Source organism: Dichomitus squalens (assembly GCF_000275845.1).
Source record: "Dichomitus squalens LYAD-421 SS1 unplaced genomic scaffold DICSQscaffold_25, whole genome shotgun sequence".
In the NCBI taxonomy this organism is placed as follows: domain Eukaryota; kingdom Fungi; phylum Basidiomycota; class Agaricomycetes; order Polyporales; family Polyporaceae; genus Dichomitus; species Dichomitus squalens.
This window is the reverse complement of record NW_006766907.1, coordinates 2,019-24,150: the sequence shown is the minus strand read 5'-3', so window position 1 is coordinate 24,150 and position 22,132 is coordinate 2,019. Positions and strand designations below refer to the sequence as shown.

At 54.9% G+C, this 22,132-nt stretch overlaps 7 protein-coding genes across 7 annotated transcripts; 5 read left to right on the top strand and 2 right to left on the bottom strand.

Moving 5' to 3' along the window:
* Window positions 1–718: 718 nt before the first annotated feature.
* On the top strand, window positions 719–3,133 carry DICSQDRAFT_88794 (uncharacterized protein). The gene is made up of 6 exons (XM_007367374.1): window positions 719–985; window positions 1,047–1,212; window positions 1,274–1,698; window positions 1,789–1,915; window positions 2,001–2,594; window positions 2,649–3,133. Exons 1-6 carry the CDS (start codon window positions 873–875, stop codon window positions 2,718–2,720), a joined length of 1,497 nt encoding a protein of 498 aa, XP_007367436.1. The 5' UTR covers window positions 719–872; the 3' UTR covers window positions 2,721–3,133.
* Window positions 3,134–4,122: 989 nt separating this feature from the next.
* On the bottom strand, window positions 4,123–4,392 carry DICSQDRAFT_148265 (uncharacterized protein; the record flags this gene model as incomplete). The annotated part of the gene is made up of 2 exons (XM_007367373.1): window positions 4,123–4,217; window positions 4,290–4,392. The coding sequence occupies 2 exons, from the start codon at window positions 4,390–4,392 to the stop codon at window positions 4,123–4,125; spliced, it is 198 nt and encodes a 65-aa protein (XP_007367435.1).
* Window positions 4,393–4,999: 607 nt separating this feature from the next.
* DICSQDRAFT_171689 (uncharacterized protein) lies at window positions 5,000–6,155 on the bottom strand (the record flags this gene model as incomplete). Its single annotated transcript, XM_007367372.1, has 4 exons — window positions 5,000–5,047; window positions 5,107–5,177; window positions 5,864–5,948; window positions 6,006–6,155. 4 exons carry the CDS (start codon window positions 6,153–6,155, stop codon window positions 5,000–5,002), a joined length of 354 nt encoding a protein of 117 aa, XP_007367434.1.
* Window positions 6,156–9,602: 3,447 nt separating this feature from the next.
* Window positions 9,603–9,858, top strand: DICSQDRAFT_18714 (uncharacterized protein; the record flags this gene model as incomplete). The annotated part of the gene is made up of 2 exons (XM_007367371.1): window positions 9,603–9,687; window positions 9,749–9,858. Coding segments are annotated over 2 exons (195 nt in total), but the record flags the coding sequence as incomplete, so codon positions are not given.
* Window positions 9,859–10,422: 564 nt separating this feature from the next.
* On the top strand, window positions 10,423–11,779 carry DICSQDRAFT_148264 (EXS-domain-containing protein; the record flags this gene model as incomplete). The annotated part of the gene is made up of 8 exons (XM_007367370.1): window positions 10,423–10,517; window positions 10,581–10,797; window positions 10,855–10,915; window positions 10,969–11,042; window positions 11,104–11,190; window positions 11,258–11,275; window positions 11,348–11,471; window positions 11,547–11,779. 8 exons carry the CDS (start codon window positions 10,423–10,425, stop codon window positions 11,777–11,779), a joined length of 909 nt encoding a protein of 302 aa, XP_007367432.1.
* Window positions 11,780–12,279: 500 nt separating this feature from the next.
* DICSQDRAFT_128059 (uncharacterized protein) lies at window positions 12,280–13,535 on the top strand (the record flags this gene model as incomplete). Its single annotated transcript, XM_007367369.1, has 3 exons — window positions 12,280–12,749; window positions 12,916–13,043; window positions 13,132–13,535. The coding sequence occupies 3 exons, from the start codon at window positions 12,280–12,282 to the stop codon at window positions 13,533–13,535; spliced, it is 1,002 nt and encodes a 333-aa protein (XP_007367431.1).
* A 58-nt stretch (window positions 13,536–13,593) lies between these two features.
* DICSQDRAFT_64413 (HET-E) lies at window positions 13,594–20,611 on the top strand (the record flags this gene model as incomplete). The annotated part of the gene is made up of 3 exons (XM_007367368.1): window positions 13,594–13,821; window positions 14,116–14,622; window positions 20,066–20,611. Coding segments are annotated over 3 exons (1,281 nt in total), but the record flags the coding sequence as incomplete, so codon positions are not given.
* Window positions 20,612–22,132: the final 1,521 nt, after the last annotated feature.

Here is a 22,132-nt window from a genome sequence, read left to right as displayed (position 1 = left end):
TCGACCGCCTGTGAATGCTCTGCACTCGGTGTTTTCAGTGAGCCATTGAGCTTGCTGAACAGACTTACGTGCTTGTACGGCAAACGTCTGATCGGGGGTCAGCGAATGGCTGTGGCCACTTCGTAATATTCCGTGCTTGCAAACGAGTGACGACGCTCTCGATACGGAGGTCACCGCGCCTTGTTGGTGGAGCGTGGGTATGTAGGAGGAACCGGGGCGCTCGCGTTTATCGAGATGCACCTGGAACTGTTTTCTGATCAATCTCTTGAGCGCGAGAGATTTCCGCCCGAGGCGCATGAACAAAGTAGCTCACCTATGTGGCAGGCTGCGTGGCAAGGTTTCGGACTGCAGTTGCGGAAGTGAAGCTTCTATGAAGCCATTCAAGGCTGAACGGCATGAGAGCGTCGACAGCAACGGCAGCTTCGCACATTGCTAGAACACGAAGGTTGAAAACTCTGCCTCAGATAGATGGGATTGTGGAGTGCCGAGTGCCTAGATCCCTCCCGGCTGTTTGTGCCCAAGCGAGAAGAATTGATCGCGGCGTCCTGCGATGAGCAGCACCGGCGGCTTGCTGCTGGCCAACCAGGAGGTTCGTTGGTTCTCGCGTGGTTGGCGGTTCGAACCGTTCGATGATCCGCGGCTGGGAATTGGGTCTCTTCTGACCTGCGCTAGCGCGGTACCGTCTTTGTGGTTCTCCTCTTCGCGGCGAATACATATAAGACTCATGGATGCCGGGGGTGACGGCCGTTCGCCAATGTCTGGGTTCGACCGTCGATCGACATTTCAACATCGTTGACTTGTTTTCCTGATCTTTTCCCTCCCCCCTTCGCTGTGCTTTCTGTCCTCGCAGGTCTGCATGACCTTCCTGCGTGATGCTCCGACGACCCATCCTACGCGTTGACCCGAACGCTAGCCAGGACACTCCGGTATCTGCCCCAGCCGTGCTTCCTGCAGACTTGGACTACCCTCACAACTCTGTCTTCCGGTGAGTCATCCTTCGTCCTGTCCCTGCCAAGTCGCCAACCCCTGCCCTGCTTGGTCGCCAGTGCGGCCCAGCTGGAGATCCACGTACGAAGCCCCTCCGTCAAAATCCATCGAGCTGCCAACTACGACATCCGATCGTTGCCTGTCTTCGGTGATCATGACAAGGTAGCAGGCACGGTCCTTCTCGATGTCAACCTGTGTGGTACCCCAGGGCGCCTGACGACCTTCGTACGTGTTCACGACCGCTTGGTTCCCTTCTCCAACTCAATCACCTCGATCATGTCGACAGTTGTCGGGCAGCTTCTTCTACACATCCCCCAACATGTTCCAAGAAAAGCACGATGATTACGACTTTGCACATGTGGAGAAGGAGAAGACTCGGCACGTGTTCTTCACTACGTCGGATTCGCGGCCCACAGGCGAGCTCGACAGTCCACGGTCGACGACCTCGCTGAGGGACGCGTTCACTGCTGGCATGCGCGGGCGACGGGAACGCCGTCCGAGTCAGACGAGCATACGTGGCGCGCTGCGGCCGTTCCCATTCGTATTCGAGATTCCGCGCCCCGAGCAGTCCGGGCAGGAGCTCCCACCAACATTCTCGTCGGTCGCAACCGGAGAATGGGGGCCTCGTGCACGCCCAGGCGTAGAACACGCAGAGGTGTCGTACAGCGTTACAGCTGTATGGGAGTCTGCTGATGGAAGTGAGCGGGTATTGTGAGTGCTATCGAAATGCCCTAATGCGCGTTCGTCTTTGGGCATCGTTGATCTGACCTTTTGATTATCGTGTGTTCTGTTGTGCTGTAGAGTGGAGGCGCCAGTCATTTATCAGCCTGATCCGGGTTTCCAATCGCTCGATGGTTCAGCGATGAAGCCAGAGTCGTGGTTGGAGATTCCTCTCAAATCAGACCGGTCACTGCCATTTACTTGTGCCGTGAGTCCGCAGCGAACTTCGAACGCCGAGTGATCACCCAAGCTGACTGCGATCGTGGTCCCTCTCCTGTGTCTTGATCCTGCAGGTTACTCTACCCCATCCGGCAAGCTTCTCGCGCTCGAGTTCGATATCGTACTTTGTCGTCTTCACCACAACTCCACGGTCGGCGCCGCTCGCGCGGGAAATCGCTGCCGATGCAACCGTCTCAGTTTCGCTATCGCGCGTCGTGCGCATCGACTCCATCACGCCCCGCTATCCCCTGACGCCCCTTTCCTCGACGCCTTCGACATCAAGCGACGAAGCAGACATGCCCCCTGTAGCGTCAAAAAGGCTTCTGAGACGTGTCGTCAAGAGCCACGGATCCACAGTGCAGTCGTCCTCGAGGCGTATCGCTGGCGCTAGTCTACCACGACGTGCGGAAACGCCGAGCCACAGGGACACGAGTCCCAAGGATAAGCCGCTGCCGCAGCTGCCTGCACCATCAATATCTGAGTCGCGCGCGCTCTATACCGATGTGTCCATTGGGTTTCCGAAGAGACCACGGTATCGAATGGAGCCCGGTCAGAAACATCCATCGTTGGAGGTGCACAAGCTGTTACCCGATGGCTTGTATAAGGGCAAAATCCAGCTGGAGAAGCATATGCTCCCCGCCTTTGATTGGGCTGGCATCAGAGTAAAGGTACGTGCTATCGGGTGGATAGCGTTCGCCATCGTCACGCTGAATTTCTCACAGTACTACCTTGACGTCTCGGTGATATTCGGCCAAGATCAGGTACGCGCAAGGGTGCCTGTGCGCATATCATAGTATCGTCCGCAGGTGCTGCCGACAGACGTCGTACGCTCGCCGACGGCCTGGGAGCTAGGCACAGCTTCCTTCCTCCCTTCCCCCATTCCACGCATTTTTCGTTCGCTCTGTTAGTTATTGCTTTTTAAATCATGAACACTGGATTTCTCTTACGTCCATTGTATCGAATCGCCCACATCGCACATACACACGCTATACCCCTACACATAAACGGCCATCACTTGTGCTCGAGCATCCTCTCGTTGCGCCTCCCGTACGCTTCCGTTCTTTACCCCTGACCGCTGCTTCCCGCCTCGTTCGAGAGCCGACATTCTTGTTCTCGCGACTCACATATGCTGTCCTCGTTGCTCTTCGTCACATCACATGCACCAATGTATGAATGCTGCTTCACAGCGCAGCTGTGTCCTCGCCTCTATCTTATTGCCCGCCAAGTCTGCGCGCTTGCGAGTAGTCCGGCTATGAGATCTCCCCGAGGACTCCATACCGAGACCACGGTTGTCTGACAGACAGTTGAGCGCAAGATATTTGCTGTTTGCTTATGCGAGATGACGTCGACGTCGGAATCACCGCCAGTATGTACTAGTGGTCGCTTCTTAGCGGCGTTTGCATGGCTCGGCGAATGCTCGTCCATGCTTCTACGTAAACGGCCATTCACCATCAGATTGGGGTAGTCACCGAACTGCCTTAGTACAGAGGTAGGATGAAAAAGCGCGCTCAGACTAGTTGAGATAAATCACACGCAGATCATAGTAGAAGTTCAGGCAGCCGCCGGAAATGCGCCGGAGCGCGCAGACGAGGGAATAGACCGTTACGACAACGCAATGGAGGAGTATTCTGGAACTCACCCCCGACGTCGAGACGGTCGGGAGGTGAGGTGAACGCCGCGGCCTTCGCTGATGGATTCGCAGAGGTCACATGCGACGGAAGGGATTACGAGGGAAAACCGATTTTAGGGGATTTCCTACGTACAGATACAGGGGGGCGCGAACGTACTATATGCAGTGGAGATGCCGAAGTGAGTGTGATGCTCTCTTCGTCCTGTATGGCGCCAAAGAGCTCCATCGGATGTGCACGATCCCTTCCCGCAGATATTACGTGTTCATAGAGATACGCGTTGGGGTCCTGGGGATGGGACGCCGAATGCGAACAGTCGTCTACCGGACCTACATCTAGGGGGACGGTTCTCTTAGGCACTCGTTCGACTTCGTCATCTGTATGAAATGAAGGCCCATGTCACTAGATTCTCCCAAAGAAGAATTTGAAGTCGGTGATACCGATATCCTTCAGGGAGTCTGGGGGTGAGGTGAGAGAGAGTAGAGGCGGGGGAGCACAGGGCATCCGAAATAGGGTGACGCGATGCCAAGTCGATCTTGATAGGGTGCATGGATTGGATCATCTTTCGCTACACGTCCTCGAGCCTGGTCGACTTCCAAGCCTCGAGAGCGTGGCGCGGCGAGGGCCGGATGAAGGCGCCTGCTACGCTGAGGAGGGGAAACGCTGCATTGATGGGCAGAATGCAACAGTCAGCCTGCTGGGCAAGAGAGCGATATCAGATCAGGCAGTACTCACAAAGCCCAAACTTGAATGGATACATCTTCGACGCCTTGCGCCTCGTATTCTCTGTCGCCTGCTGGTACGGCTGGAAGTGCATGCTGCCGAAATGGATCACCATCTTAGGCCACGTCAAAACGCGGCCCGGAGAGGGCGTAAGCGGTTGCGTTGGAATCCTCACCCGCCTGCTGGAGAGGCGTCAAAGGTGTATCCAGGCCACATGACCCGGACAGCTGTCGTGGTAGGGTGGAGAGCTCATGACTGGTAATTGGGAGTGATATGTAGCGTCAGAAGGGCTTGGATGTGCATCTATCAAGGTGAGGTTGACCGCCATGGGCCTGCATTGGATTGACGGACGTGGCCTGAACCCGACGCGGACCCCGCAGGGAGGCTGACGGGGTCAACATCCTCCCAGATAAGGAGGTCGAGTTGGGGGCCTGCGAGAGGCTGAGTAGGGTGATCGACGACTGTGGGGACGAGCGCAACACCTATGGAGACGTCGACGGGCCAATGGGGTCTCCGTTGACAGATGATGTCGGCGGGGCATGTAATTCAAAGTGAAGCAATCGTAATTCTCGTCGAGAATGGTGGCGACAGCGCCGTTGTAACGGATCCTGGAGCAGAGGTAGCGAATGCAGTAGTAGACGAGGATCAGGAGTATCGAATTCAGCCAGTGTTTCCGGGAGACGACGAAAGGCGAGCCTTCCGGGAGACCGACGCCCAGAGGCCTAGAGCTGAGACCGCCAGGCAAATATGAGGAGGGGAGGGGCGGGGGACTGGAATCAGAGGAGATGGTCAACAAGGTAAACATGGTGGAGGAAACAAAGGTACATACGTGCATGACGTCTGCTGGGGGCATCGCGCGAGTGGTCGCTATGAAGTAGTCGATGACACCCCCACAGCCGCCTGACCACAGGTATGATGTAAAGGCATCATGTATCTTCCCCATTCCAGTACCTCCGCGGATAGTTCTTCGCCAGCAGGTTTCGCAGGACGGGCGTAGATTGCGCGGTAGTTGCTGATTGATGTCGGATAAGTGCACACCACTTTCCTTGGGGTCGGAGAGGAAGATATAGCCGCGAAGAAGGCGTTTCCGGTGCTCCACCGTGGGGACGAGAGACAGAACGGAACCTCGCGCACCTCGCTCCATTTGCTCGCGAAGGACTCGAAGAGATCGGCGTGCAATTGCAAGACCTTGTTGAACAGACCTTCTGGGCCTAGCGGAGCAAGCTTCGAGTCGTTTCCGGCCAGAGCGCGATCTCCACGGCGAGGTGAGATGAGGGTCAAGGGCGGGACGTGGAGGAGTGGACTCGGACGCGAGGACAAGCGGCTGGTGAGGTTGTCGTGCGCGGGCAAAGGCGGCCGGCACCATCAGCGACAACGAGAAGAGGGATGGAGTTGGGAGTGGGTGCCTGCGAGTATAGATGTCAGGGAATATAGAATGAAGTCGAAGATGGGATTCACCTAGACGGGTCCGCGTTGGCGTGCCCTAATAGTGCTGCCGCCGTGCCATCTATCTTGGGGCGACGACGAGTGCAGAGCGAGATGGGGAGTCGGGGCTGGGCAGGTCTCCCACAGGGGTATCCACATACGAAGGGAGGAGGCCTCGAATGCGACGGCGATGGACTTCGCGGTAGCCGTCTTGCGCACCACGCGGGTGGGGTCGAGAGACGTGCACTACGCTGAGACGACGAATGAGCCTCGGGAGATGTAGGTAGTTCGTGTTTCACTAACCTTATACCAGAATCGGTCAGGGGTGTTCGCGGAGGAACCACGAAATCCCGGTACCGGAGTCGATGACTGAGGGGAACCATAGATGGTTATCAGCGGCCGGGAAAGCACCGCGACGTGCCACCGGAGCTCCGGTCCAGGTGAAGTGCTCATGGTGATAGGTAGCTGTGCCTCTGCTCGGGACTAACCCCGCCAGGGCTGCCAAGCGACCTGCAAGCAAACAGTGTAAGGATACGGCACTTGATTGACGATGTGAGAACGGACAGACCTTGGCGTAGCTTATCGGCCTCGCACTCAGCGGGCGAAGTAGTGTCGTGTCGATGGGTCTGAGTCTGCGGGTGAGAGCGGAGAGCTGCTGCTGAGGGGTGAAGGTGAAAACGTACCCTTTATATAGATGAGCAGGAATAATGGCCACGACCACAGCTCCCGGGCCAAACAACAGCATCGCAAAGCACGCTAGGTCCAGTCAAGGCTCAAAGGAATGGTGGCCTAATGATGCGGATCAATTCTGCCCGGTGCGCAGCAACAGGCCCCTAAAGCCAAAAACGCGGATACAGGGCACAGGCGCAGACTAAAATTCAAAGGAATGGGGCTAGGATGCTCACGCACTTGAAGATGGTCTACAAGGCCGGAGCTTACACGGCGGGCAAAGCGCCAGGCTCCGAGCAGGGAAAGTTGTGTGGCATTTATGGGCAACGCAACCTGACCCTAGCATTTCCAGTGGGCCTTTGTATCCCTCTTTGTGATTTGGGAGATATTATGGGCACGTTGCATGGCACGTATATTTAGCATAGATTTCCTCACCTGGACCATCGCGCTTTGCCTGCCGTGCTAGCGCTTTGCGGTCGCAGGTCCCCGCAGTCCAGAACCTCCATACAGCACATCTACAGCACATCAGCAGCGGGAATCGCAAAGCTAAAGACATGAGACGAACATACCTCAGTCTATGGTCTGCGATACTTACCTTCGCATGGGGTGTAGACTGCACTGATACAGCCTGAGTGCTATGTACTTGGAGTCTCGTATAAGTCAGTCTCGTTTGTTATGCGGGGAGACACCTCTATTGATCCGCTTATGTGGGTAGCTGTATCGTTCTGTCCAGCCATGGTGCACTATCAGAGGAACGTGACGCACTTCCGAGTCTAAAGACAACGTGTCCTCCCTCGGCGCAATGTGTAGCGGTGTACTATCCCAGGAACAAACTTGCAATTGTTCTTGCTTGGGCCGGGGCGAAAGAGCTGTGCAAAGGGACAGGGTCAAAGCCAATCAGGGGCCGCCGATCATCCGGCGTTTGCCGGCACCTTGATTGGATCGGAGATAATTGCAGGTGGCGTCGGATCCGGCGCATAAGTTCAAGGTGCGCAACTCTCTGTCATCTTTCTCTTTGTCCTTGTCTCCTTGTGTCATTTTCTAACCTACTGTAGTCTGCTTGGAGGCTATTTTTACGAACTATTGACGAAACGAGCGTATCTGCTAGCGATGAAGTTTGCGCGGTAGGGTCATCTCCTCTATAGGGGCGTGTCGACACATCATGCTAATTGCTTTTTGCAGCTACCTAGAGGAGACACAGGCGAGTAGCCATTCAGAGTATTGCCCAACTACTTGTCTCATCAATCTGCCGTGATGTAGACGCCTGAATGGCAAAAAGCGTACATGTTAGTGACTATTCTCCCGTGTCTTGACGTGGAGCGCACGCGCGGTCTCTCTATACCATTGACATTGACCATGGCCATGGTACGCGAGACGAATGAGCGAAGCCTTGACGTCACCGCACTCGAAGCATGCAAGGCTTCCCAGGACTGTCAGCGAGCTCCAGAGATGTTTTGGCGCTTTGGAATAATTTGCGCGTTAGAACAAAGACCTCTTTTACAACAGTCGTGCTGACTTGTGCTCCCACAGAGACTACCGTGGCCTCAAGAAACGGATCACCGCCATCCGTCGATCGCGCGCAGCGCTCGGGCTCGCCGAATCGCATGAGGACCTCATCCTTTCTCCCGTCGAGAAGCATACCAAAAATGCCGAGCTGAATGCGCGCGACGCTGACGGACCTGCACGCGAGTCGATCGAGACTGTCTCTTCTGCAGCAGAGTCGGTGCAATTGCGCTCGCCGACTCACCAGGGACAACACGTTACCCTACCGCCACCGTCCAAAAAGGACCAGAGTTTGCATTCCAACACAAACCATAGCGTATCACAGAGCCAGCCCACTTCCGCTGCAACACGTCCTCCACATGTCCGTTCCACCACGGTGGAAAGCACGGCATCTGGTCACCCGCGCGCAAGTCGGGCACGCAGCGGCACTGTCACATCCGCCCTGGGGCGTGCCTTCATGTTCCCGCGAGCACACTCGACTCGCGGGAACACGAGCGGTCCTTCAGGGGAGATCGCAGCTCCGAGATTCGACCTCAAGCGGCCAATACCGCTGATGGACTTGTTGCCAGAGCTGACGCCTGTCGAGAAGGCGTTCTTTGACAAGCTAGACGAAGAGTTGGATAAAGTGGAGAGTTTCTATTGCGAGAGGGAGAAGGAGATGCGGCACCGGTTTGTACTTCTAGGCTAGCCGGCAGCTTACAGATAATCAGCTAACGTCGTCTTCTAGGGCCAATTTGCTGAAAGAACAGCTGCAGGCGCTCAAGGACCATCGCCGTGCGTTCTATGATGCGCACCCTGCTACGGCGTCGCCATATGCTTGGCTACCCTTGCCTCTTCTGCTTCCTCCTCCCACGATTCCTAGTGTCCTCACCCGGCGACGCAAGGCGAAGCTCGACCATCCACCTCCTAGCTCTCCGCACCCTCATCGCGAAACATCTCCCGTTTCTCCCCCGGCAAAAGCTGCCAAGTACCGGCGCTCCTCGTTTACGTTCAAGCACCCCGACTCGCCACAGACCACAGCAGCAGAGGTTCCGGAAGTCCACCTCAACGCCAAGGCCAGTACGTTCCATAGCGTGGACGGCGGACCGAACAGCGACGAGACAGATACCACGCTCGCTGGCCCTTCGGGCTCTGGCTCTGCGTCTGCGTCTGCGTCTGTGCCGAGCTCGCAGCGGTGGCGGAACAAGTCCAAGTCCATCGGAGTGTCGAAGAGCGTCCAGGCGCTGTTCCCTACGAGCTTGCTCCCGAACGCGAGTCTCGTGCGGAATGCAGAGAGTACGACGGACGCTGGGGTCGAGGCAGACAACGAGGAGGAGGAGGCGCCTACTGGCGACGAAGGTACTGCGAGCTCTCCGGGTGAGAATGCTACGGGAACGCCGAGATACGACCCTGAGGAGTACCAGCATGCGAAGAAGCAGTTGAAGAAGGCTGTGGTGGAGTGCTATCGGTAAGTTCGCACGCAGTAGTCGCAGTTAGCGGATGTATGTTGATATGGGGCCTCATAGTGGTCTGGAGTTGCTGAACAACTATCGGGTACGCATATGTTGTCCTCCGGTTGCATGTCTGCTAACACTGCGACTATCGTAGACTTTGAACTTGATCGGGTTCCGGAAAGCTTTGAAGAAGTTCGAGAAGGTCACGAGGGTATGGGAAGCACTGTCACTGCAGAACAACACCTCCCCTGATGACCTGTCTTAGATTCCGGCCCAAGTCGCGTACACTAGGGAGAAGATCGAACCCAGCGCTTTCTCTTCAGGCACGATCATTGAAGACCTCATCAACGACATGGAAATGCTCTTTGCTGCTCGTTTCGGTAGAATTCTCTCTGCTCGATGTCACGAATGTCGACTGAACGATATGTGGCACACTACTAGCACGCGGAGACAAGAAGAGAGCAATGGCTCGTTTGCGTGGTGGCTCACAACATACCAGCCATCACTTCAGCACTTTCCGCACAGGTATGGCGCTTGGACTCGCTGTACCAGCTCTCGCCGATGGTCTATACAAGAGTGAGTTTTGTATCCGCTTTAGTGTGCGGGCGAGACGGGATATAAAGTGCGACCTGTGCGTTGTTATCAGGCTTTCTTTCAGACACACGAGCAGAGATCCCCGGGTGGGATGGGCTCATGTATGTCTACGGGATATTCTTTGTGCCAACATTCTTCTCGTTGCTGGTCGGGGTCAACTTACTAGTGTGGGCGAGGGCGCGGATAAACTACGTCTTCATATTCGGTGGGTCCATACGCTTTTCCAAGTCGGACAGCGTCACTAAGAAGGGTACAGAGTTGGATCTGCGGACAAAGATGGACTACAGGGTCTATTTCGAGGTATGTCTTTGCTCAACAGATCGGAAAGCTATCACGTCGGTATATGTAGCATATCTGACTGTATGTACCATGGACAGCTCCCCGCTTTTCTCCTTTCCCTTCTATGCTATGCCTTCTGGCTTTCATATTCCAGGATTGGTACTTCCAGCATCGCTCCTACGTCGTGGCCCCTCCTCTGGCTAGCCTTCACGGCGCTGGTACTCCTTAACCCTATACCGATGATGTTCAAATCGTCGCGATGGTGGCTCCTTCGCAATGTCTCTAGGCTGCTTACGTCAGGAGCGCACCGTGTCGAGTTCGCGGACTTTTGGATGGGGTGCGTAACATTGTTTATCCGCCACCGGCCTGGGCGACTAACATCCCTCGACTCTGCCAATAGAGATCAATTTTGCAGCCTGATTTTCACTTTGGGCAATCTGTACTATGTTGTTTGCGTGTATGCGACCGGCTTGAATCCGGATTGGAGGCGGTGCACCACGAACCATGGCCCGAAGTGGGGCGTCCCCTTCCTTCTAGCGTCACTGCCGCTTTTGGCACGTCTTGTGCAGTCTGTCAAACGCTATGTCGACTCGGGCCTGGTGACACACTTGATCAATGTATGCACTTGTCACTCCATCTTCTGTGCGGAGAACAGCCGGTGACCGCGGACGCAGGGCGGGAAGTATGGTTCTGGTATCGTACAGTACCTGTTCTATTTCCTGTGGCGATCTCAAGGTCCGTCATGCACTGCTCTGACAATGGAGGAACCTCATGATACGGTTTGCCAGGTGGTGCTCGCGGCCCTATATTTGTCGCATGGTGCGTCTTCGCGACCAACTACTCGCTCTACGCTGGAGCTTGGGTACGTTACGCCGCGAGCTTCTATATTGACAATGTACATCGCATTGACGATACTCAATCAGGACCTTTTGATGGACTGGTCCCTTCTCCGACCACACGCCCCTTATACTCTGCTGCGGCATGAGATGCTATACAACAATGCCATACCCGTGAGTGTGGTCGACGCAGTGACTTCTTACTGTCATCCGAACCTAACCTTAACCGTGCAAACCACAGTTCTATTACTTCGCTATCGTGCGTCACGAACGTTCCTAGACTTCCACTCTACTATACAAAGTATGCTAATAGAAAGGGCAATTGACGCAGGTCACCAACATCCTAATCCGTTTCATCTGGGTAATTTACATTCCTGAAAAAGGGCCGAACTTTATCATACGAACGTTCATCGCCGGGATGCTCGAGGTCCTTCGCCGATGGCAGTGGAACTTCTGTAAGTTTTGCTTTTCACACACCAATCTCCGCTACTGATGATCCCTTCTCTGCGCTCATTGTCATCTACGCGCAGTGCGTCTCGAGAACGAACACCTCGGAAACGTCGATCAGTACCGAGTCACCCGGGAAGTACCCCTGCCGTATTCTCATGAAATTCCCTCGCACGACTCGGACGCAGATAATGACGAGGACGCCCGGACGCACAGGAGCGTTTCCTCGAGCAAATCTTGGCGCATGCGTCGCAGTAGACCTCTGGATCCCGACGACGAAGTTGCTGCTGAGAGTGGAGGGATACCAAACAATTGAGCGATGGATCCCATCTGTTGAGGCTTTTCATTAGAATGACCATGCGGATGGTGGATTTGCAAGGACCACACCGTGCAGTCTCGTCAATGTCATCAATCAGGTTACTGCATTGGTGTGATTTGAAGAAACTCCAGAGCACCGAGTGCTGTGTTGTGGTTTGACCTGGATGGTCAGTCTCCGCATAGAAGTCTGCGAGACCTCGATTTGTAAAAATCGCAGCTCAGGATGTTAGGGTCCAGGGTTCGCCGTCTAGTATGGTTGGCCGTTCAGTCGAAATGTATATCACAAAATCGCGCTGACATCCCACTAGTCGATTCCTTTAGGGTGCCTGCGGGATGATTCACTCCGGTTTCTGCCGCAAGTATTCTTTTCCTGTATAGCATGCTGTATTCGCATGTGCGGATTCTCCGCAGGACAGTGCAACATAAAAGTTCAACATGCAAGAGCCTTGAGAGCAACGTACAACCCGCTCGACAGGAATACTCGGATCCTTCGTCCATATGTCTTTCGATTGCTTTTCTGTTGAGGTCGCTGAATTGGTCGTTGATCAGCTTAGCGATGATGTCCCCTCTCTTCGCAACGTCGCTCTGGTGTGTCACGAGCTCCTTCCTCGCGCTCGGATCCATCTCTTCGTCCACATCGGCGTCCGCAACAGGGACCAGATGCACACCCTCCGCGAATTCCTTGATAACGCGCCGTACATCTGTCCCTTGGTCCGATGCGTCACCATCTCGACCACGGATGATGAGCCGCACTCCTTTACGATTCTCGAGACAATTCCCGTCCCCCTGCTCACTCGACTTCCCAACCTACGCCGTTGGAAGGTGACGAATCAGGCCCTCGATTTCAATGGTCAGCACTGGCTATCGCTGAGCCAATCCACCCTAGCCAGCCTCCGCAAGTACACAGCAATGATCGGACACCTATCTATCAACACCTTGTCTTTCTCGGGATGCGCCGACCTTGTACGGTTTGTCTCTGCGTTCTCTGGTCTGCACACTCTTGTGTGCGAAGAGATCAACGTCAAGGGGCAAGGGGCTGCCACTACGCTGGCGATGACTTACCGAAATATCGCTCCGCAATGTCGTCTGGCACGTTTGCTTGTGAGCTCTTTCGATTTGGCTTGTGTTCTTCAGAGCCTTCGCTGATCAAGTTCAGATCCGCCGCGACGTCTCGGAGGCTGCCGTCGTCTCACTCCTGGAGATCAGCAAGTCCTCCCTGCAAGAGCTTGCTATCCACGTCACTCGAGAACAAGCCGGCAGTGGTACGTGTCAGACTAATCCTTCCCTATAGCATGCGCTCATTATGTTATTCTCCTTTGCCGTTCACGAATCATACAGTGCAATTGTTAGTTCTCGGCGGACAGCTATCTAATTTGAACACGCTCACACTATGTATGCCCGTTGAGGGCCGCCGGGTGGCTTTCCTACAGGCCATTTCGCGTATCGCCTCTTTCTTCAAGCTCCTGTCTGGCGTAGGGACCGTGCGGTTACAAGAGCTACGTGTCCATTGCTATGGCTCCTCGTTCTCGGCCCTTGCTGCTATTTTGGCGCAGGAAGGCACTCTCGAAGCCTGCAAGCAGCTGGAGCAGGTGCTGCTCGCATTCCCGCGATACGCACTGAAGTTCTCGCTTGCTGAGAGCGGCAGGCGATCGAGGTCCTTCCAGGAGGATCCGAAGAACTCGGAGCTCAAGGAACACTTCCCGACGTTGTGGTCCCAGGGAAAGGTCACGGTCGAGTTGCCCGTGCGTAAGTAGTTATTGTGCGAAGGTTGATTATCTTCATTAATTGGTTACGCCTGCAGCAACAGACAGCACACGCACCAGACCGAGCCATGACGGTGCTGTGCAAGCTCTCGTCGCCTCGTCTGACAGCAAGTGGATCGCTAGTGCCGCGCACGACGGGAAAATCATTCTCTGGGACGTCCGCCAGCAGATCCCAACCCGAGAATGGACGGCTTCCGGAAAGGGCCAGGAGTTCTTTTCCCTCGCCTTTTCCCATGATAGTCGACGCCTTGCTGCAGCCGGAGGTGGCGAGCTTGCGGTCTGGCATATAGACGACCAGGGCGCGGTCAGCCGATCGAACTCGCTGGGGGTAGAGGGCACAACTATCCGTGGCTGCGCATGGTCCCACGACGACGCACATCTCGCAATCGACTGCGCCGACGCAACTATTCGCATCCTGTATGGTTCCACGCTCCAGGAGTCCCGCGTACTCAGGCTTCAAGTTCGGCGGAGCCCGAGCCCGAGCGCGGTCGTGGACGGGGGACCTGGAGGGAAGCACCTTCTCTTCTTCCACGGCCGATGGCTGTTGTCCACGAGGCCTGGTTTTCCCCAGCACTGCTGTCTCTGGGACCTCGCCTCAGGCAGACTACGCAAAGTTCTTCAAGGACACACTGCACCTGTCACCACCGCCGCGCTCGATCCTACAGGCACCCGACTCGCAACTGCGTCTATGGATCATACCGTCCGCATCTGGGACACCGAGGGCGGGGCTCTCATCACCGTCCTGCGCGGTCACTTGGGACCGATCCTGGACGTTGCGTTCTCCCCTGACGGGAAATTCGTGCTTTCTGCCTCGGAAGACAAGAAGGCGAAGATCTGGCCCGTCTCTGGAGGGGAATGCACGCTGTCGTTCAAGCACTTCAACTGGGTTCACGCAGCGAGGTTTTCTCCCGACGGTCGGTACGTTGCGACGACGTCGTGGGACCACACAGTGCGGTTATTCAAGGTGGAGGACGGTTCGTTGGTGAGGAGACTTTGGGAGCACGAGGGCGCACCGGTGCGCCATGTGGTTTTCTCTCCCGATGGGGAGACGCTCTGGTCTGGAGCGGACGATGGATCGGTGTCTGGACGCCGACTCAGCAACGTGCTCCGCGCGTGAGAGATGGCATCCTCCCTTACGAATAGCTTATGGACTGCGTCAGAGACGCAATAAGCCCATGTCTCCATTACTTCTGCGGTTTGTATATCGAAGTTCGACTCGGAACTTGCCCTTCTGTCGTGAGTACGCTACTGGCTCAGTTGTTTCTTGTCGTATGCTGTTGTTCAGGAGAGTCAGTGCCCTTCGAGGTGACAACGAGGTTGATTACGGTACCTGTTAATCGTTGATGTTCTACTCACGGTCCTACAATGCATTGTATACTCTTGCAAATCGACGCGTCGGCCATGTGTTGATCTTGACGCATTATCGGAGGTCGAATTACCCACTACAGGATTCGGTCGGCGATTGAACAAGATCGAACGGCTACTGAACTCGTTGCTCCCCCATCTTCCTCTTCTAGATATCCTCAGCTCATGCTATAAGAAGATATCGCCCGTATAGGAGTATGAGGCTCGCTTAGAGACTTTGTGCGTCTCCACCCCAGCCGGTGCAGCAGGCGCATCCATTGTACTGCTTGTTCCTCAATCGCATTTCAATTCTGGGACTCCTCTTCACTTGCATCCTCCAGACCAGTCGACGCCCGCACACAATGTTTGTGCTGCGGCGCATTTTTGGAGTCGAATCCAGCAGACAGCATGTAGGCAGAGTTCGAAGCGACGAGCGACAGCTCAATCAGGCTGACCTCCTCGATGCCTCCTTCGGCTCTCAAGATGACCCCCCTGGCGGTTCGGCGGAGTTTGTGGTATTCTACATGGCGTTAAATCGCGCTCGTTGAAAATTTGTAGAATGCACAGGACATGCGAAGAACGCCCGCAGGCGGTCATCGAGAAACTTGAGAGCATGCGGCCGGTTGTCGAGTGAGAGATAATGATGATAACTTCGTTGGAAAGTACACCTTGGGACGACAAGCGGATGGCCGCTGTGCAATGTCTCTTAAGCTTCTTGTTTCCGGAGCATGCCGCTTGTAGCTCGCAGAGATCGGGATGAGGTGCGTCACGGCGCCGCCCTTCAGATTCGCGATGTTGTCCGTCCGGCGTGACTGCTTCGACCGACGTCCTTCCGTGCATCCTTATGTCTACACCGAGTGGCTTGCACTATGTCGCATGCGTACACGGCGCGGGCATGAACATGGAGTGGAGGCGGTGCACCACGAACCATGGCCCGAAGTGGGGCGTCCCCTTCCTTCTAGCGTCACTGCCGCTTTTGGCACGTCTTGTGCAGTCTGTCAAACGCTATGTCGACTCGGGCCTGGTGACACACTTGATCAATGTATGCACTTGTCACTCCATCTTCTGTGCGGAGAACAGCCGGTGACCGCGGACGCAGGGCGGGAAGTATGGTTCTGGCATCGTACAGTACCTGTTCTATTTCCTGTGGCGATCTCAAGGTCCGTCATGCACTGCTCTGACAATGGAGGAACCTCATGATACGGTTTGCCAGGTGGTGCTCGCGGCCCTATATTTGTCGCACGGTGCGTCTTCGCGACCAACTACTCGATCTACGCTGGAGCTTGGGTACGGTCACGGCACGAGCTGTCATATTGACAATGGACACCGCATTGACGATACTCAATCCAGGACCTTCTAATGGACTGGTCCCTTCTCTGACCACACGCCCCTTGGCTCTACTACGGCATGAGATGCCATACAACGATGCTATACCCGTGAGTGTGGTCGACGCAGTTACTTCTTGCTGCCATCCGAGCTTAACCTAAACTGCGCAAACCACAGACCTATCACTAGACAGTATTCCGAGCGAAGGAGTAGTTGACACACGTCACCAACGTCCTAATCCGTTTCATCTGGGTTATTTACATTTCTAAGAAAAGAGCCGAACTTCGTCATGCGTACATTCATTGCCGGGATGCTCGAGGTCCTTCGTCGATGGTAGTGGAGCTTCTGTAAGTTCTCAAGTTGTTCTTCACACACGCCTATCTCCGATACTGATGGTTTCTTCTTTACGAAGTTCCCTCGCACGACTCGGACGCAGATAATGACGAGGAAGCCCGGACGCATGGGAGCATTTCCTCGAGCAGATCTTGGCACATGTGTCGCAGTGGACCTCTGGATTCCCACGAAGTTGCTGCTGAGAGCGGAGTGATACAGCTGGTTGCGGAATTAATGCCAGCCGACTCCGAACGACGCTCGTGCACTTTCTGCATCGTAAAATGAAACAAATCCCATAAATCGCCCTGCACTATCAAACACCTAGATTACGAGGTACTCGACCCCTCTAGGTCTATAAGAGGCTGAAACATGATGAACAAGGGTGATTCACGACATTCGCAGAAGGCTCTTTGCAAGGACCTCACGGGCGCTACTTTGCGCAGGTAGGCCAGAGCAAACAGACAGGCTCTCAAGAATGGAAGAGACAGTATTTGGATGGTAATTCACCTCAAAGACAGTTTTGATGGTCCATATAGGCTATTACAGAACGTTGTGTGGCAAGGGTGCCTCGAGAAAACTGGAACTAGGTGCTACTTAAATGCTGCCTCTGCCGGCGTTGCATAGTGTTGATGATGTGTCTGCTGACGAAGTTCGTACTGGAAAGGTATCAAGAGCACCTAAACATACTTTGTTACAGATATCAGAGCGGGGAAACGACATTGAAGCCCACGAGAGTCACAATGATATACCGATGTCTGAACCTCTTCCGGCGCTTGATGCGCTGGCAAGAGCCAGGAGGCAGACTGCCTACTGCTCTGGCTAAGAACGTGTCAAATCTCCCTGTAAACCCACAAAACCTAGTCTGCATCAGCCACTACTTTTATAAGAGACGTTTCAAGGCGGTGCGCAGATGGCTGAGTGAGAAACCTCATCGCCCATAGGAAACTTCCAGTGATTTCTCTCGAAGGGCATAAGTCGGGAACCAGGAGTCCTACGCTCTCCATTCAAGTTCGTGAGGTCTCATACTCGCTTCTACAGAGATTATATGAAGTTCAAAGAGCACAGGGGAACAAAATGGCGAGTGCATGAATTTTTTGATTTTCTCGATTTCTGTGATTTTCTCGTGGTCGAAACTGCGTCGGAGTTGGTCGGGCATAAATTTCGCAACCAGCTGTACCAAGCAATCGAGCGCTAGCTTCTGTCTGTGAGAGCGTTCCCTTGAGATGGCCAGGTGGGTTGTGGGTCGCAGCGACCACGTCGTATGGTCTCGATGATGTTATCTGTCTGAGCCCTATATTGTTGGAACATGAAAAACTCTGGAGCCCCAAGCGCTGCACCGTGGTTGGACAAGAATAGTCAGCCCTTGAACAGAAGTCTGCGGGAACTCTGTTGTACAGCCGCAGCTCAGAACGTAGGGTCCAGGTTCGCCGATCACTCTGGTCGGCCGTTCCCTCGAAGATGTATCACAGAATTGCGCTGACACTTCACTTTGTTCCATGTTTCCTTTCAGGGTACCAACATGATGATGGACTCCATTTTCTACCCCAAGTATCATCCTCTTGTATACCATTCCGTTTTCGCGTATGTGGATTCTCCGCAGGACAGTCCAACATAAAAGTCTAACATGCAAGAGCCTTGAAAACAACGTACAACCCGCTCGACAGGAATACTCGCATCCTTCGTCCATATGTCATTCGATCGCTTCTCTGTAGAGGTCGCTGAATTGGTCGTCGATCAACTTAGCGATGATGTCCCCTCTCTTCGCAACGTCGCTCTGGTCTGTCACGAGCTCCTTCCTCGCGCTCGCTTTCATCTCTTCATCCACATCGGCGTCCGCAACAAGGAGCAGATGAATGCCCTCCCCGAGTTCCTTAGAGAGAAGCCGCACATTTGTCCCTTGGTCCGATGCGTCACCATCTCGACCACCGACGACGAGCTGCACTCCTTCACGATTTTTGAGAGGGTCCCCGTTCCCCTGCTCACTCGTCTTCCCAACCTACGCCGTTGGAAGGTCACGAACCATGCCCTCGACTTCAAAGGACAGCACTGGCTATCGCTGAGCCAATCCACCATAGCCAGCCTCCACAAATACGCCGCAAGGATCGGACACCTATCTATCAACACCTTGTCTTTTTCAGGGTGCGCCGACCTCGTACGGTTTGTCTCTGCGTTCTCTGGTCTGCACACTCTTGTGTGCGAAGAGATCAACGTCAAGGGACATGGGACAGCTACTGCGCTGGCGGCGACTTACCAGCGGTCCGCTCCGCAATGCCGTCTGGCGCGTTTGTTTGTGAGCTCTTTGAAACTGGCTTCGAGTCGTGTTCTCTTGCGCCCTCGCTGATCAAGCTCAGATTCGCCGCGACGTCTCGGAGGCGGCCGTCGTCGCACTCCTGGAGATCAGCAAGTGCTCTCTGCAAGAACTTGCTCTGCACGTCACCCGAGAACAAGCCGATAGCAGTACGTGTCAGCTCATGCTTGGCTCTAGCAAGCCTTCACTCCGTCATTGTCTCTTGCCGTTCACCAACTGTACAGTGCAACTGTTAGCTCTCGGTGGACAGCTGTCCAAGCTGGACACGCTTACGCTGTCTATGCCCGTTGAGGGCCGCAAGTTGGCCTTCACACAGGCGATCTCGCGTATCGCCTCCTTCTTCAAGCTCCTCTCTGACGCAGGGACCGTACGGTTACAAGAGCTACGTGTCCATTGCTATGGATCCTCGTTCTCGGCCCTTGCTGCTATTTTGGCGCAGGAAGGCACCCTTGAAGCCTGCAAGCAGCTGGAGCAGGTGCTGCTCGCGTTCCCGCGACATGCGCTGAAGTTCTCGCTTGCTGGGGGCGGCAGGCAATCGAGGTCCTTCAAAGAGGACCTGAAGAATTCAAAGCTCAGGGACTGCTTCCCGACCTTGTGGCCACTGGGACAGGTCAAGGTCGAGTTACCGTCGAGTAAGTTGTTGATAAACAGAGGTTTTCATTACCATTGACCGGCTGCGTCTACAGCAACAGCAGATATCACGCGCACAAGACCGAGTCATGACGGTGCTGTGCAAGCGCTAGTCGCCTCGTCTGACAGCAAGTGGATCGCTAGTGCCGCGCACGACGGGAAGATCATTCTCTGGGATGTCGTCCAACAGATACCATCTCGAGAATGGACAGCTTCTGGGAAGCGTCACGGTCAAGGGTCCGTTTCCCTCGCCTTCTCTCACAATGGTCGACGCCTTGCTGCGGCCGGAGATAGCGAGCTTGCGATATGGCGAATAGACGACCAGGGTCTGGTCAGCCGATCGAACTCCTCGCTGGAGGTAGAGGGCACATCTATCCATGGCTGCGCATGGTCCCACGACGACGCACATCTCGCAGTCGACTGCGCCGACGCAACTATTCGCATCCTGCATGGTTCCACACTCCAGGAAGCCCGCGTACTCAGGCTTGGGCGGAGCGCAAGCGGCACAGGACCTGGAGGAAAGCACCTTCTCTTCTTCCACGGCCGATGGCTGTTGTCCACGAGGCCTGGTTTTCCCCAGCACTGCTGTCTCTGGGACCTCGCCTCAGGCAGACAACGCAAAGTTCTTCAAGGACACACTGCACCTGTCACCACCGCCGCGCTCGATCCTACAGGCACCCGACTCGCAACTGCGTCTATGGATCATACCGTCCGCATCTGGGACACCGAGGGCGGGGCTCTCATCACCGTCCTGCGCGGTCACTCGGGACCGATCCTGGACGTTGCGTTCTCCCCTGACGGGAAATTCGTGCTTTCTGCCTCGGAAGACAAGAAGGCGAAGATCTGGCCCGTCTCTGGAGGGGAATGCACGCTGTCGTTCAAGCACTTCAACTGGGTTCACGCAGCGAGGTTTTCTCCCGACGGTCGGTACGTTGCGACGACGTCGTGGGACCACACAGTGCGGTTATTCAAGGTGGAGGACGGTTCGTTGGTGAGGAGACTTTGGGAGCACGAGGGCGCACCGGTGCGCCATGTGGTTTTCTCTCCCGATGGGGAGACGCTCTGGTCTGGAGCGGACGATGGGTCGGTTTCTGGGCGCCGACTCGGCAACGTTCTCCGAGCATGAAAGATGATATCTGGCCTTATGGTCAGCTTATGGACTGCGTCAGGTACGCAATAGCACCATGTTTGCCATGCCCTATCTGCCGTGTGAGTACGTTATTAGCTTAGTCGATTCTTGTCGGATGCCGTGGTTCAGGAGAGTCGGTGCTTTGCGTGAGGGCGCCTGGTATTCGTTACTTGTCAGTTCATACTCACGATACTGCAATACAAAGTATACTATACTCGCTCGCAAACCGATGGCACATTGTCGTAGATTGATATTGTCGCATTATCGGAGGTCTAATACTTAGTACCAACTTCGTTCAGCGATTGAACGAGATCCAACTGAGCTCGGCACCGATGAGTGCAACAATACAGTCGTTTGCATATCAAGCTGCAGTGTACGCGCGCGCCGCGGGGCTATTTGCTCGTGTTTGTACCTCCATGAGCGAGCGTCTTCCTGCCTGTTTGGGACCGGCCTCCCTCAACCCACCTGTGGCCATCAACTACAGTACAACAAGCACTTTCTGCCTTGAAAACCAACCAGGCAATGCTGTGGGACATATTATCTGCAGCATCCACCAGCTACGACATTTTTGAGGGAGTTCATCCGTTGTCACCAAGGGTGCACTCCCCGGAGTGGCCGTCCTAGCCGGTACCCGACGGTGGAGCAAATACGTGCAAATAGGCTCGACGTGCGCGAGACACTGCAGTTTGATATGCAAACGACTGTAATATCTATTGTCCACCATCTTTCTCTACTAAATCCTCCTAATATGCTGCAAGAGCATGTCATGCGCATACAAGTACTAGTCTGTTAAAGACTCTGTGCGTCTTCATCGCAGCCGGCGCGATAGGCGCGTCTACATGTTGTACTACCGCCATACTGACACTACTTGTTTGATCTTATTCGCATCCCAACCCTGACCTCCACTGGCGTTCTTGAGACCGGTCGACACGATCACAACATATGTTCTCCGGCGCATTTGGGAGTCAGATCCAGCAGATAGCACGTAGGCCGGATTGGAAACGACGAGAAGAACGAGCGACGGCCTAATTAAATCGACCTTCTTGATGCCCCCCTTCGACTCTCAGGACGTCATACCGGTCGTTGCGCAAGGTCTGGATTCACTGGTGAAGATTGCGTTATTCGACTAGGAGGTGGTCTGCGCCGATGATAGTCAGAATGCACGAGACGTACGAAGACAGCCGCATCGACAACTTTGAGAGCACGCGATCAGTTGATGAACGGGAGAATACGGTGATAACTCCGCGGGAGAGTACTCCTTGGGGCGATACACGAAGTTCATCGTCCTTGCGTTATCCTGCGCTACAGAACAGGGGGACGGGTGCCCTGCATTGTCTTTCGGCTGTGCGTATCCGGAGTAGGCCGCTTTGACCTCGCCAGGTGCGTCACGGCGTCGCCTTTCACAATTGGGACGATGTTGCCCATCCGTGACTCGGACGGCTTCGGCTGAGTATCATCTGCAGCCTTATACTCACGCTGGGTTACGTGCAACCACGTCGCTTGCGCGTACGTCACGTG